This window comes from Coenobita brevimanus, chromosome 15 (genome assembly GCF_032717465.1).
Source record: "Coenobita brevimanus isolate Jiangsu-jjx chromosome 15, ASM3271746v2, whole genome shotgun sequence".
Taxonomy (NCBI): domain Eukaryota; kingdom Metazoa; phylum Arthropoda; class Malacostraca; order Decapoda; family Coenobitidae; genus Coenobita; species Coenobita brevimanus.
The window spans coordinates 2,998,832-3,015,220 of NC_136968.1; the positions used below are offsets into that span (position 1 = coordinate 2,998,832).

A 16,389-nucleotide genomic window follows, 5' to 3' on the forward strand; every position below is an offset into this window, starting at 1 on the left:
CCTGGGGTTGCTTCTCCAAATATAGTGACCCCAAGGTTCTTCTTTAGGAACCCTGCTTGCACTCGGGTTCTCCTATCGATACACAAGCAGCAGCTTAAGCTTGACGTCCCCCTCTGCACAGGCACCTTGGAAGAGGGTGAGAGTCCTCTGCAACCTCGAACCCCGACACATGTTGTTCCTCCCCGTTAATGTAGCTCTTCCTTGAAATTTGCTTCCAAAACAGGCCAATTTTGTCAAAATTCAGGACTTGTTTAAGAGGGTATCCCCCCTCCTCTGAAACAGCCCTGAGCTGCACAGGGAAGGCCTCAGTAGCCATGTGGTCTGCCCTTGCAGCCTCGCCATGACTGGTCATGTGTTTTAAGACCTGCACAAGCACTGATGCTCAAACCAACCTGTACTGGCCTTGAACTTCTCCTTGGCCTCCACATCTTCCCTTCCCTTAAAGTCCTTCCACAGATCGAAAGCCTTGGTGAAGATGAAGGAGTAATGCAGAGGCTGCTTTGCTCAGAGCCAGGAAACACTCCATCTCTTCCACGATAGGCTCCCTTGCTCCATCAAGACCACAGACTGGGCCAGCTTTAGGGCATCAGCAATCTTGCTTGGTCACTGCCCCTCCTTATGGCACTTAATAATGTCTAATTTCATACCAAGGGAAAGGCTAGGCCTTGCTCTCAACAGCATCAGTAGCACCCTGCTTTCCACTGGAGGTTGCACCACATGATATCCAAGTTCAGAGTTTCACTTATTTCACACACTCAGTTCTTTCTCCACTTACTATCACACGCTGCACTATCTGTAGTGTATGTGCACTGTCACTTGGTGTTAGCAATAGTGCTGCAGGGGTCTTACACATGCAAGAAGGTTAGGCAACTCAGAGAGCACAAGGGAGACAATCAATGGCGTGGGACATGTGAAGAAGTGAGCGAGCGAGACTCAAAGCATTGGCACGAAGGTCGCCACCTGCACAGACCCAAGATGGGGGTTCTGTGCATGTAAACAATGGCAAGCCATCTTGGCTCTGACACCTGAATGTTGGCTTGTACACATCACCATGTCTGCAAGAGATTCTTAGAGGCAGTTGTTGAAAATATTGTTCTAGTGAAATTGCAGCAAATTTTAAAACGTTATTCCAGAAAAAGGTATAACTCTGAATGCTCGTTCTAGCAATGTACCAAGTAGCAAAGTCATATTGCGAGACCATACTGTACTACAGAGCACGTCGCATTGTTGACATGAATGATGAACTTGTGCATGTGGACACTGCCGCTTTGTTATATATGAGTCACAAGCATTACACTGGCCAATACTCAGCTGACTCCAATTTCACATCAATTGTTCAAGTCACTCACATCCTTGATGTAAATAATGACAGTGAATCCAGTGGTCGTGTTTTGGGAGGAGCATTGGTAGATATATTGATCCAAATTAGTATGTACGGAAATAATAGAGGAAAGGCCTGTCTCTGAAAGTAGTCTAACACCACAGTACAGGGTATTTCATATGAACTTACTGGACTTAGTGCAATGACCCAAAGTGACCTCTGGAAAGTTTTATGCACCCAGCAGTGCTGCTGATGTAAGCAAGAATAGCAGCCAAACTCTGCAGGTAACACTGCCAGATTCAACTGGTTTATCTACAAGTTTAACTAATGTTCATATATTCTGCATCCTTTTCTAAGAATCATTATTTTAGAAAAATTGCATATCCATAAAACTTATATTTTACTGTACGTAAAATGCCTGAATACTGGACCTTCTCACTATACTCTTTTTAAACTTGGCTAACAACTGCCATCTCACTCTTGAATGTAACAACAGAGTAACCATAGACTAGAATATGATGCTGGTCACAGAGGAAGTGCCATCAGGAGACTGCAAGAACAGGTAAACTAGACACCGCTGCAGTAAAGGAGTCGGGTACACTATTTTTTTTTTTCCCCTCCACTGACAGGTTCTTCGGGCAGTAGCAAACAGCAATAATGAAGAAGACATTTTATCATTCCTCTCACATGAACTTTTTCCAGATTTTCTTGCTTTTGCGGCTTATTTCATGTACCTCAGTAGCATAATAAGACAATACCATGGCTCTACATCCTTTTCAAAGCACTTCTTTATGTGCAGCACCAAATTCTAGTGTTAATCTATTGTTACAACTCAGTATTCACAAGGGAGAGATGACAATTTTAGGAAAAGATAGAGAAAACTGGGTATAATATGCTTTAGTCTTTTCACTTGGTAGCAGCTCTCCACATGTAACAACTCTGAGCCACTTCCCTGCTCAGTCACCTATCCTGGATTTCTTGATACAGAATCTTGCTCCACATCTTTACCTGGTTACCTTTGGACATTCTTCTCTTCACATTCATGCCTGCGGCCCTCTTCAGCCACTTCTCCTCCCCATTGTCCCCCCTCCTCCCAACATATCCAAACCACCTCAGCCTACCAAAACCTCCCCAACATACATCCCAACTCTCTCTTGTGGCACACTATTCTCAGTTGTCATTCATGTCTTAGTGTTCTCATTTCTGTGCATTCAAGAGCACCTAAATAACCTTCTCTTCCAGGCCACTTTACTGCTATTTATCTTAACACTTTTCACACATTTCATAAGGAGTACCCTAGGCATGAGGAAAGCCTCATCTTAGTTAGTAGAGGCAACAGCTCTGAAAACGCCTTCTATCCATTTCTCAATCTAGTAGTGATCCTAGCTTCTGTTCCTCCTCCTGCACTCACCACATCCCCAGATGACAAAACTCTATGCATTCAACTCTATGTTTTAACTCTCTCTCTTTCATAAAGAAATGGAAAACTGTTACAGCAAGTCCTCACAATAATAACTTCTTATATTCTCTTAGTGCTACGAAATCCTCTGCAAATTTAACGACATTATTGACCTAGCAAAACCTGCCAATTTATAGTACCACTCTTTTTTCTTCTAATGTCTGGAGCACATGCCAGGTTTTCAACAGGCTAACAGTTCAAGATACATTTACACTTACACTCTGAAGTCCTTGGCCACACATACAGGCTGATGGCAATTCACCATTACACTGGATGCCATGTTGCTTCCCCACCATCAGTATCCCACCAAATAGCCTAGGCAAAGTACAAATCCCTCACCTTATTCTTGCACTCATGGCAGAACCGGTGCTTGCGTAGGTAGTTATCTAAGGTGGCAAGTAGACTGTCAGCACAAACAAGCGTGACGGCCTCTCTGCACTGCGTACCCATCACGTCCCACACTTCCCGCCATGCCCGCCCACCCGGCCGACTACACCGCACGCCTTCCATAGAGTGTAGCAAACACCGCCCAGACTTTTTCAACTTCGGTATATTGTCTAGGATCACACTCAGAGCCAAACTGAAAAAAAAAGTACAGTACTGTAAGAGTGCAGACTGACTGAGGTGGAGGGGGAAGGCAAGGATGAGATAGCGAGATTGAGGGAAGAGGTAGAATGAGGACTGTGTGAACTAGACGGAGGGGAGTCTGAAAGTGCAAGATAATGACATAGAGGCACTGTATTTACTGCCATCCCCTCCAGGGCTATATCTTCTGGTTACAAACAAGCATAATAGACTGGTATGTCCTCCCTCCACCCTTCAATACAAGCTTAACCTAAGAATTATGACTTAACATTATTTGAAATCCAGAGGGTGATTGCAACATCCATTACTTAGGTAGGACTGAAAATTGAATGATGCTTCGTTTTGATGCAAGTAGGTGTCCAGTGACTTAAAACAGACTGTACTGTGGCATATGGGTTTTCTTTTTCTCAACTGCTCTACCTACTCATTTAACACCTCTATATCCATGATGTGTTTTTTGCAAGTCTCTCCTCATAAAATTCAAATCATACATACTCACTTTTACTATACTGTACCTGGAATGATACTGACCTACAGACTGGCATGCCTATACTTTGAAATATGTTCTTTCACCTCATCACTCTAAAACCTTTGTGATGAAAAAATAAAAATTGCAGTTTTTTTTACTTGGGGAGGGGACTAAGACTTTGCTTCTTTATGACTACTGGTAATCTTGCAAAAATATCAATTTAAAAAAACACATTTCAACATAATCTCATTTACATAAGGGGGGCAAAAACTATATGTACTCTCTTCACTCTAACTTGGCCTAAAACTGTTATCTCCCCATCTTGAATGCTGTGTTGTAACTATAGATTCAAACTACAATACAGAGCTAGTTACAAAGAAGTGCTATGGAATGCATGCAGAGCTGTAGTATTCTCTTTATTCTGCCACTCAGATACATGAAATAAGCTGCATAAGGACAAAAATCTGGGCCAAGTTAAGGTGAAATGGGTATAGTTATTGATGAACTTAGTTTCCCTACAGTCTGTCAATAAGTGGGTCGGCGGAGAGTTAGTGCCCCTCCATGTAAAACCACTAACTCAAAGACAAACATCCACCTCTTACAGGATTATGGCACCTGGATATAGACAGATAGATAGTACCCCTCCCCCACCCCCTGGACCATGGGAACTGCTGAAAATCCTAACACTGCAGTTTACAGGTTAATAAATGCTATAGCAAACCTCTCCACCCTACGACTGACTGCACTAACAGCTAACCTGAGAGCAAAATATACAGGGTGCTCCATAAACAGAACTCCACTAAAAACACACCTGGAGGTATCTTGCGTGTTGTGGGGATGGCTCAGTCTGCTGGTGTGGGTATGGGTGTGACAGAATATGAAATGAATAAGTGATGCAGGACATGCACTAATAACACTTGTGCATACATGGGAGTGGTGTTGAAAGTAGGAAATCAGTAAATGACAACTAAAACAGGAGAGACACTGATAGCACTGCCAAAGCCATCCCCACAAAACACAAGACACTGCCTGGGTAAGTGGAAGAGCAGTGTTTGTTATACGAGGTGCTACCCAAAAGTTCCAGTAATTTGAATATTGTAGGAAAATAAGTTACCTTACTTCCTAGTTCTCACTGTCGCCTTTGAAGTAGTTCCCTTGAGCATTTATACAGCGGTCCCAGTGTTCATGCATCCCTGGATGGCTTCAGGCGTGATGCTCTTGAGCAACTCCTGCAATTCTGTCTGGATTTCCTCAATTGAGTCAAATCGATGCCCTTTCAGTCATAATTTCAGCTTGGGAAACAGGAAAAATTGACAGGCAGCAAGGTCAGGTGAACTGAGTGGGTGGGGAATGACTACCGTGTTAGTGGATGCCAGGAACTGCCAGACAACAAATGATGTGTGGGCGGGGGCATTGTCATGATGCAGGACCCAGTCCTTGTTCTTCCACTGTTCTGGACGTTTGCGGTGGATGTTCTCCCACAGACGCCGCAAAACTTCACAATAAAACTTTCTGCTGACAGACCGACTGGGTGGGACGAATTCCTTGGATATCGAAGAAAATGATCAACATCGACTTGACATTGCTGCACCATAGCAAAGCCGCCAAACCACCTATGCACCTGTGCACCACGTTACAAAAGTAAGCGTAGCTCAACAACACGTCCGCTCACAGACACAGCCAGGGCCACACTGATGCACAAGGGGTGCTGCTGACTCCTCCTAGTGGAAAAAGGCAAAACTGCAAACGGTTGGCTCCCTCTGTTCAAATTACTGGAACTTTTGGGTAGCACCTCGTATATCAACCACCCTGTACACTACTTGATCCCTCATTACAAGTCGCTTTCAATACAGTAATGGTGTTCTTGGCTATCAACCACTTCAACCCAATAATGTCTTTTCTTTGCTTGACCATAGGAGAGCCTGTATGGAGTGTAAGGGTTATCTACTGTTAGATCTAAACACTCTGGTTCAAAAAGTCTCTCAAACTGAATAAACACTCTGGTTCAAAAAGTCTCTCAAACTGAATAAACACTCTAGTTCAAAAAGTCTCTCAAACTGAATAAACACTCTGGTTCAAAAAGTCTCTCAAACTGAATAAACACTCTAGTTCAAAAAGTCTCTCAAACTGAATAAACACTCTGGTTCAAAAAGTCTCTCAAACTCCATAATAGAGTCTGTGGACAGCAAGAAAAGAATGAGGAAAAGTCTTCATACTGAACGGGTATGGTGTCAATGATTACAGACAGGGCAAACTGGCAGGTGGTGGCGGCCATCATCCACTCACGATGTGGTGCTGCCTACTTCTTTCTTCACCTTTATCATTATACTCCAGTGTCTGTCCTCCTCTCTTCTTACTTTTCCCTTTCCTTCCTGCCACCTTTCACAACTGTTCTTACAACTTCTGGTGGCTCAACACTGAGTGACATTGCATGACTGACAAACACAAAACACCTAGGCACACACACACACACACACACACACACACACACAAATCACAAGCATTCTCAACCCCATTGCAACAATAGTCCACCTCCAAACACTCCAACACTAGCAATGAAGATAATCCCAAACAGACTCACTTCAGGCACAGGGCAATACAACACTATTTTACAAGATCCCTTTCATGGCATCCATCCTGGCATCCACTGATGTCCTAAAAAATATGATCGAGTTCACCTGGCCAGGATTATATGGGGACATGACCCAGCCCTCCTCGGCTCAGATTTGGATTGGGTGGCATCATGGATACATGTACCTCACTAACAGAATTGGTCCACACAATATAACACAAATAATGGACCACTGCACAGGACATGTCACACCAAGATGCAAGCACATCATCAAAGGTGCAGGGAACACGTGAGATGACCCTATAGAGACAATTGTTTACCTGCAGTTGATGGTTCTACTCGATCAGACAGACCAAGGTTGGGGGGAGGGGGATCTTCATTATGAAACCTCAGCAAGGTAGTCACTCCAAATGGGGTGTTCTAACAACTTGACCACCAGGTGTCAAGCATGAGAATGACTGTAAGATGACGATTTTTGAGGAACACTGAAGATGGAATACTGAAACACCAGGGTAGCCTACAGTGAAAACAAACACACTGTCAGGCCAGACTGGAGGATGCAGACTATACTCTGTTTTTTTATTGAGGCGAAGATGCACTTGACAGGTTGATGATGATTGGCTGAATGCAACATGTCCAAAAATTACTTACTAACCCAAATTTCCCCCTCAGATATTTGTTGTCAGTTAATAATGCTAGATTATGAAGTAATGTTGCATTCAGCCAATAATCACCAATCTGTCAAGTGCATCTTCGCCTCGATAAAAAAAAACGAGTATAGGTGTATGACAAACATTCAGGAAAATATCTAAATAATGCCTCTTAACCTTACAGCTGTGACAAATGGGTAAATGAGGGGTGGGGGGATGACTGTGATGTGCAGGTGATAGCCAAATGGATTCAAATGTATATATAACAATGCTGGAGAGGGACATCTTCAGGCAGTGGCACTGATAAATCTGCCTGGTGCTTGCTTAACCCCTACACGCTGGTTGACGTGTATGGCCGCCACGATTTTGGGCGCAGAGCAACGCCAGTTGACGTGTATAGCCGCAAGCATCATCCCGCCACCCTTTGAACTTTAATTTATTGTTACTCATTGATGGGACCACCTGGTGACGTGGGGATACTTTCATTTGAAAGCAGAAGAGTTGGTGAGTCTTATGTATCTTTACTTTTTTCTTTAACTGTTATAGTCTGGCAGATATTAAGGTTTGAAGTAAGGGGGATTTAGGAAGGGAAAAGGGTGTGTAGATCAGATATTTGTTCTAAGATGTTTAGTGGAGAAGTATCTAGAGAAGGGAAGGAAAGTGTACGCTGCCTTCATGGACTTGGAGAAAGCTTATGACAGAATAGATAGGAAAGGTATGTGGAAGGTATTAAGAATATATGGAGTGGAGGGGAAATTGTTGAGTGCTGTGAAGAGTATGTACGAGGGAGCTAGGGCTACGGTGCGAGTGGATGGTGAGCTGAGTGAGTTCTTTGATCTCAATGTGGGACTGAAACAGGGGTGTGTAATGTCTCCATGGCTGTTTAATATATATATGGATGGGGTCGTAAAGGAGGTACAAGGTAGGGCAGTGGATGTGGGGGTGGCCCTAATGAATGAGGGTGAGATTTGGAAGCTTCCGGTGTTGCTGTTTGCCGATGATACAGTATTGTTGAGTGAAGATGAATGGGAGTTGCAAGGTTTGGTGAATGAATTTGGGACAGTGTGTAGGAGGAGGAAGCTGAAAGTTAATGTAAACAAAAGTAAAGTTATGGTGTTTGAGAGGAATGAAGTCACAGAGTGTGCAGTGAGGTTGGATGGTGAGGATATGGAGAATGTGAGTGCATTCAAGTACTTGGGTAGTGTGATGAGTAAGGATGGAACTTTGGGGGATGAAGTGCGTGAAAGGGTACAGCAGGGAAGGAAGGTTGTAGGCATGCTGAAAGCAGTGATGAGAAATAGGGAAGTGAGTATGGAAGTTAAGAAGTCTCTGCATGATGGTATTGTGATCCCTACCCTGACGTATGGAAGCGAGGCGTGGACCTTGCAAGAGGGGAACAAGTCAAGAGTGAGAGCAGTGGAAATGAGTTACTTGAGAGGAGCATGTGGAGTGACATGGAGGGACAGGTTGACGAATGAAGAAGTGAAGGAACGTTGTGGGGTGGATGTGGATGTGGTTGAAAAGATTAGGAGAAATACACTGAGGTGGTTTGGACATGTGGAGAGGATGGAGAGTGAAAGACTGACTAAGAGGGTGTATGTGGGTGAGGTGGAGGGAGGGAGAGGGAGGGGTAGACCGAGGATGAGGTGGAGGGATGGAGTTGAGAGGTATATGAGGGAGGGGGGGGGTGAGTTGGGGGGAGGGGAGTCAAATGGTGGGTGACAGAGTGACTTGGAGGCGTTTTGTCGGCGGCCACCCTTTGCGGGATTAGGGCGTCGGGCTATAGATAGATAGATAGAAGTAAGGGTAATTTTTCCAAAATCACGAAATCCCCCCAAGGGAGGAGCGTGCGACATCAGAAAACCCCCAGCATGTAGGGGTTAAGCATGTACCTCACCTACCTCCTTATCCCCCCAAAAGTGGACGGTGGACTGAGCAAGCAGGGTAACTTCATCCAGCGTCCAACAGGATTACATTCAGATGAACCTGGGGCTACACCACCACCAACTCCCAAGTTAAAACACACAAACACTTGCCTACAGGACCAGTAAAAACAAACTCCTGAGCAAAAAATCTACCAATACATGCAATCCCTCTTACCCATGGTTGGAGAAGAGGTTTGCTAGTGATCGAGGCTGTAGCGCATACTTGCGCTGTACAGTCAGGATGCCATTACTGGTGATGACAAGTGGTTCTAGTGCTGGGTGGCCCGAGTCCTTCAGCTGGTTGAATAATCGCTCCACACTGGTGAGGGCAATGATGGTTAGTATAGGAGTTAAGGCTCTGTTTGGTCAGTGCTGGTTTCAATGCGTTGCTTAACTACTCCATGCTAACTTTAATGCTTTAACTACTCAAAAATGATGATGCCCTTTATTAGCTTATTCTTGCTGTCAGTGCTGGTTTTATTTTTATTTATTTATTTTTTTTCATTACACTGTGCTAACTTTAATGCTTTCACTATATAGCATGTTGATGTCTTTTTTACTTTATTCTTGCTATCTCAAGACTATTTTTTCAGCTTGGTATTTTTTTGGAAACTGGATGAGTCATATAAGTCCTTCATTTAAGTACAAGCTCATTGGCAGAGTCAAAATAGCATGTGTACAGTAGTGTAACATGATAATTAATATTCTGTGAATAAAAGTACAGAAGTCCACTACTTACGATTTACAGTACATATTGTTCTTACCTATCATTTACAAATGCTCCAACATGCTTGCATGGGTTGGCTTTGGTTGCCTAATGGCAGCTCTCCACGCTGCTCAATCTCTGGCAGTCTCCCAATTCAGTTCCTTATTCGTGAGTTCACGCTCCAGGTCTTATGCCTCTCACAACCCTACCCCTATCGTTCACACTTCTCACTTTCTGCACCCAATTGTCATCCTCTATCCTCTCAACACACCCAAACCATCTCAATCTACCCTTCCTTATTACAACACCAATACACTCCAGTCCCATCATTACTCTTAACTTTTCAGTCATAATCCTAGCACCCCCAAGCCTCTTATTCAAGGATGCACTACTAACTATTTATCTACCTATTGCCAAACGCCTTAATCCCGCAAAAAGTGGCCACGAACAAATCGCCTCCATGTTGCCCTGTCCCCCGCCATTTCACTGCCCTGCTCCCAGCTCACACCCCTGTCTCTCAAATACTTCTCCACTCCATCCCTCCATCTCATCCTTGGCCTCCCTCTCCCCCCCCACCTCATTCACATACACTCTCCTCATCAGTCTCTCGTTCTCCATCCTCTCAATGTGGCCAAACCACCTCAGTGTGTTTCTCCTAACTCTTCCTATCACATCCACATCCACGGCACAACACCCCTTCACTTCCTCATTTGTCAGTCGCTCTCCATGTGACTTTACATGCTTCTCTCAAATAACTACACATCCACCTAATCACTGTCATTTCTGTACATTTGAGCCTATGAATATCCCTTTTTTTTTTTTTTTTTTTTTTTTTTTTGTGTGTGTCCGACTCTGGGCATAGGCTTCACAGCCTGCTTTCAAGGCCCAGTAGTCCTCCTACGTACCGCACACCTCTACATGTCACCACTTCGGCGCTAACACCCACCGTCCATACTGAATACATGCTAGGGCTGTCTCACACAGGACTGGTGTATTGGTATTAGCGGGGGTATTTTTACGACATGTCGGCGGGCCTTCTGGTAGATCAGTAAAGTCTGATTTTATGAAATTCAAATCCTTAAACTGTTCCCTGCCTCAGCGGGATTTGAACCCGGGTTTGTCAGGACTGCAGGCCAACTCTCTACCAAACAGCATTACACTCCTAAACATGCCGCACACAAGGATCCCCCAGCAAGGAGGTAGAGCCCTCTCACTGTCAGGAGAGGCAAGTTTCCCAAACTTCCTCCAACCACTACGCACCCACGCTACAGCTCCACTTCCAGCACACATGTCCCCCAAATAACAAAACTCCTCAACACACTCAAGAGACTCACCAGAAAGATCAGTGCATTCACACACTCACTAAAGGCTCTCCCCGACACATACAAATCTTCACAGAACTAATGACAGTTTTGAACAACACTCCAAGTACTAAATTTCCTGCCATATAACAGGCAACATCATGCCAATACCCAGCCACATACAGTATCCCACTACCAACCTGCTGTCAATGTTCTTTTGTATTATTATCTGTGTCTGTCCATGCTCTGCAGACATAATCATCTTTAAAATACAAAATCAGCGAAAGTACTGATAGCAGTAGCAGTATATGGCATCATATTTCAATGGAAATTAGCAAATAGAGCTAGGTGGTACAAAGCATGTAAGTGTAGATGTTTATGTTGTGTTGATGAGGTGTAGTCAGAATTCTGGGGGCTTGAATGGTTCAGTGACTGAGTGTGGCCCATTCAACTAGTTAGTTCCTCCTCCTATCAGTTTTTTTTCTCTCTCTCTCTCTGGATCCTACCTCAACCCATCCTTACGTGGGAGAAAGAGGTCTGGATAATGATGATACAGTGTAGAGTAAATGTAGGCTAGCTATATCTAACCTTTCTAATGTAAATTTCTATCCTAGGCTGGATAAAAGCACCCAGATGGGGAGGAGAATCATCGTACTGGAGGTAATCATCAACCCCACCCCTTTCTCAACAACTCTAACCTCCTTTTTATTCATCATCTCTGACACCTTGCTCCCTCCTGGAAACCCCCAAACAGATGGCCATGACAAATGCCTCCAGACTACCTAACCCTCACACACACCCCTCACTCTCTCAAACACTTCCTCTTCTTACTCTTTCATCAACAGGTTGTTCATTTATGTTTTTCCAAACTAAATGAAGTCTGCCTCCAACAAGTGTCCTAAATCTCACTTTGGCACCCAGTCTACGAGGTCTATTCAGAAAGTATCAGGCGCTGGGCTCTTAAAGCAATAAATAGATAACCTCTTGAGTTAAGACACCAATCCCCCTCAAAGTAGGCCCTTTCTGACTTGATACACATAGCCCAGTGTTCCTTCCACTGCCTGAAACATTTTTCAAAGTTGGTTTCCGTTATCTCCTGCAGGGGCTTCATCACATTCGTCATGATCTCTTCTCTCATCTCAAACTGGGAACACTTCAGTGGAGTAATGAGTTTGGAGAAAACCAAAAGTTGCACGGAGCCATGTCTGGTGAGTAGAGAGCCTGCCAGACCTGCGGGATGTTGTGCTTGGCCAAAAAATCCTCAATCAGTTGAGAAGAATGGGAAGGGGTATTGTTATGGTGCAGCTTCCAACTTCCCACTTTCCAAAGGTCTAGTCTCTTCCACCGAACTGTGTCACAAAGGAGATGGATAATGTTCAAATATCCCAGTAACATGACCTTCTGGTGCGTATTCGTGATGCATGACACCACGGTACTCGAAAAAAAAAACAATCAACATGCGAGTGCATTTCACCTTGCTGCAAACCTGTTGTGCCTTTTTTAGGCTGAGGCGACCCCACATGCTTCCACTGGGACGACTGTGCTTTGCTTTCTGGGTTGTACCCGTACACATAAGTCCCATCTTCAGCGATAAGTCTTCAGAAAGTCTGGACTGCGATTTGCACACTCCAACATATCTTGAGCAACATTCATCCAAGAGATGAGATCATGATGAATGTGACGATGCACCTGCAGGAGATATCGAAAACCAACTATGAAAAATGATTCAGACAGTGGAGAGAACGCTGGGCTACATGTGTCAAGTCACAAGGGGCTTACTTTGAGGGAGATTGGTGTCCCAGCTCAACATGTTATCTACTTATATTTTTTTTAAACCCTAAGGTCAGACACTTTCTGAACAGACCTCATATGTGCATTCTCTAAGTGTCCATACCATCAACACATCCCCTTTATCCACTCACCAATTCCACATCGCACTCCTACTGCATATTTTTTTCCTTCTATAATGCCCATAAATTTCACTATTACTTAAACCCTCCATCCACCCCATGCCTGCATCTAAGAAAGGTCATTTCTACAACTTATAACTTAGACAACTCTCTGCCACTCACTGCCAAAGTTTCACTCTAACAGTGTTGACAGTACAGTAAAACCTCGATATAACGGACTTCAATAGACTGGAATTTGCTTTTATCGGAATCAAGGAGCTACCGGACTAAATTCCTATATATCGGAAAAAGTCTGATAAAGCCATAAGCAGTCCGGACTGCCTGACCACTTCAGCTATGTTCACCACAATAAGGCAAATAAAAGATGATTGTCAGTGTACAGTACAGTATTATTATATATATTATATTATCTGATTAATGTAGTGAAGTTATAACACAGTACAGCACCGCAATGATAGTCAAAACAGTTTAAAAACCATTCATGCTATTTGGACTAATGTTCGATACATCAGAAAAAGTCCGAGTTAGCAGGGGAAGTCCGGATGTTGATTTTATCGGAATTTCGAATTTTTCGGAGTGGCTTGGGCCCCAATTAGTCCATTATAGTGAGGTCTTACTGTCAAACACTTTCACAAAAGGTTCTCTCAACCTCTATACAAAGGATTACTAAGCTGCTTCCCTGCCTTGACACATGCTGTACTACCCTCATAAAAGGGTTCTGCTGCCATAAACAAACTCCCTCTTACACAATATACACCTAACACACTCCATTATCCATCCCAATCCACCCTGTCATACGCCTTCTCCAAGTCCAGAAATGCAACATACAGCTTCTTATTCTTTGCAATGTACTCCTCAACTAAAGTCCTCTGTGTTAATATGTGATCTGTACATCCCCTTCCCAATCTAACCCTATGTCTACTAAGCACAGCACGAACACACTAACCTTCTACGACATCCAACGCATGCCACGGTCTGTGCTAATCTGGTGAACAACACCTTGGATGGCACAACCAGTGCGGCAGCCACCTCCCCCTTGCTGAGAGCACTGTACTGTCGCGTAAACGAGTCATCACTACGACGCTTTCCATTGAAGTCACACCCGGAACATGACTCTCCCAGTTGCATCGTCATCTGCAAAAATGACGGTTTATATAGCATTAATCTTAGATGTGTTGTCATCAGGAAAAAAATGGTTAAGGCAGTGTGATGAGCAAGGATGGGAGTTTAAAGAATGAAGTGTACTGGTAAGACATGGTAGAGCAGGGAAGGAGAGTTACAGGTATTATGAGGACAGTGACAAGACACAAAGGTTAATATAAAGCACAGAAGCTATTCCATAACAGTGCTGTACAATACTACAATCCTCACACTATGGTATGAAAGTAAAGCTTAAATTCTGCTAGAAGGACACAAGTCACGAGTGAGAAGAATGATAAAGAGATATCGGAGAGGATCATTGCGGTGCTAATGTGAATCTGCTGGAAAGAATTATAAGTACTGAGATAATGTGGACATGTGGAACAAACGAGACTGAGATGATGGCTGGGAGTGTGTGTGTGAGTAACAAGGTGGGGGAGATGGAGACCAAGGATGAGGTGTACAGTACTGCATATGAATGACGGTGATGTGAGATGGAGACAAAGCAGACTCATGGTAGAGGGCAGTGCTATGTGGAAGCAATAAGTTCATAACCTACTTCTGAGAACCCCACTACTTCACTTTTTCCTTGAACATAACCTCTCCAAAATAGGTACTTCTAGGAATGCCCTGCAGAAGTGGTTGTTTTTTTGCTGGATTCAGTTCTGCAGGAGCCAGGGGTCACAACAACACTATACCCTTTTTACTCTGACTTAGCCTAAAACTGCCATCTCTCCATCTTGAATACTGAGATGTAGCAAGAGATTAACACTAAAATATCTGCTATTCACAAAGTGCTGAGGAATGGATATAGGGTCATAGTATTGTCTTATTCTGCTACTGACTTATATAAGCTGCAAAAAGACAAAAATCTGGACCAAAATAAAGGGACTATAGCCAATCAGACTAATTAAGGATTAAATTTGTCTTGATGCTATATTCTGGTTTTAGGAGCTTCCAGCGCCTCTTCCTCACCAGTGCGTACCACCATATGACACATTAACCCCTTCCAAGGCTGCAGTCTAGGTGAATTAAGGGGCTCTATCGCACCTTCTCCTAAGTAATTAATCATTGTATCACACTTTACCACTGTTTTTTATGTTATTTACATAATTTCACTATCAAGATGTAGTTCATTTTCATTAACTGAAAATCTTGTCCTTTTGCAGCTCATTTACTACAGCACAGAGGCAGAATAGGACAATATTATGATTCCGCACCCATTCCCAAGCACTTCCTTTATGCTTAGCAACATATTCTGCTCTCTTCTTATGGCTCAACATTCAAGATGGAGGGATGGCCATTTTACCTCTAGTTATTTATTTTTTTAAATAACAGAACAGAGGAAGGAAAAACAAATGAATAAAGTGGAGAGAGAGTAGTCTGCATCAACTATTGTACAAATAAGAGGGTACTGAGGTGTGATATGGAAAATAAATTGATAAAGATGATGTGTAATGAAATCTTTAGTGCCAGCTGGAATACTACCTCATGTCCAATAATGTGCTCCTTTATTTTATTCCCGTTACCATCAGATTTATTCAGCTTAAGAGAGCATGTTAGTACTTAAAAGGATTAACGAAGGGGTAGACTGTGAAAGTTTGGACATGCGGAGAGGATGGGGGACAACACTTCGATGCTGAGAGTGAAATGTGTGAACAGTGATGGTTGGGATGTGAGAGGTAGACCAAAAAATCATTGTCACAGTGTGACCTCAGGAAGAATGGGCTGAACGGACAGGCTGCATAAGATCGAGCAGTGTAGGGAGCTGCCATAAGTGACCAAAGCCCAATGGATACATGCATGCTGGAACAGTTATAAACAAACTGAATGAACAAAATGATATACATCCCCTTCCAGTTTTAAAAAGTTTGAGTAATTTAAGCAAGCCACCAACACTACATCTTATTATAATTTTCATCAATTTTTTAGGGAAGAGATTTACAGCACAGTTCTGGTATTATACATCCAGTACAATGACTGACTAAGGAGGCTGCAGAGATTTACAACACTGTTCTACCATTATACATCTTGACTGGTGATACGAATGGTAAAGTAGGGAATGTGAAGGTGGATGGAGTAGTTGGTGAGTGGGGTGTGCCTACTGAGACAGATGAGAATGGCAGCATTTTAGTGGACATTTGTGCCAGGAGGGGGTTGGTGATAGCCAATACCCTCTTCAGACATAAAATGATCCACAGGTATACATGGCGAGTGATGAGAAGGGTGGGTGGTGAACTGAATGAAAGGAAGGCAATGATTGATTATGTGTGTGTGGATAAAAGGATGCGAAGATGTGTAATGGATGCAAGAGCTTATAGAGGTTGGGGGAGTGGACTTTTGGACCACCA

The 16,389-nt window shown here is 43.4% G+C and overlaps 1 protein-coding gene across 1 annotated transcript in view; it reads right to left on the bottom strand.

Moving 5' to 3' along the window:
- LOC145390594 (gametogenetin-binding protein 2) overlaps nucleotides 1-16,389 on the bottom strand; it is a 59,707-nt gene that overhangs the window by 36,188 nt on the left and 7,130 nt on the right. Inside the window, exons 2-4 of the mRNA XM_080265403.1 lie at nucleotides 13,845-14,032; nucleotides 9,157-9,300; nucleotides 3,120-3,360 (exon numbers count right to left, since the gene is read on the bottom strand). Coding sequence (XP_080121529.1) covers nucleotides 3,120-3,360; nucleotides 9,157-9,300; nucleotides 13,845-14,032 — 573 coding nt within the window. The remainder of the gene's footprint in view (nucleotides 1-3,119; nucleotides 3,361-9,156; nucleotides 9,301-13,844; nucleotides 14,033-16,389) is intronic.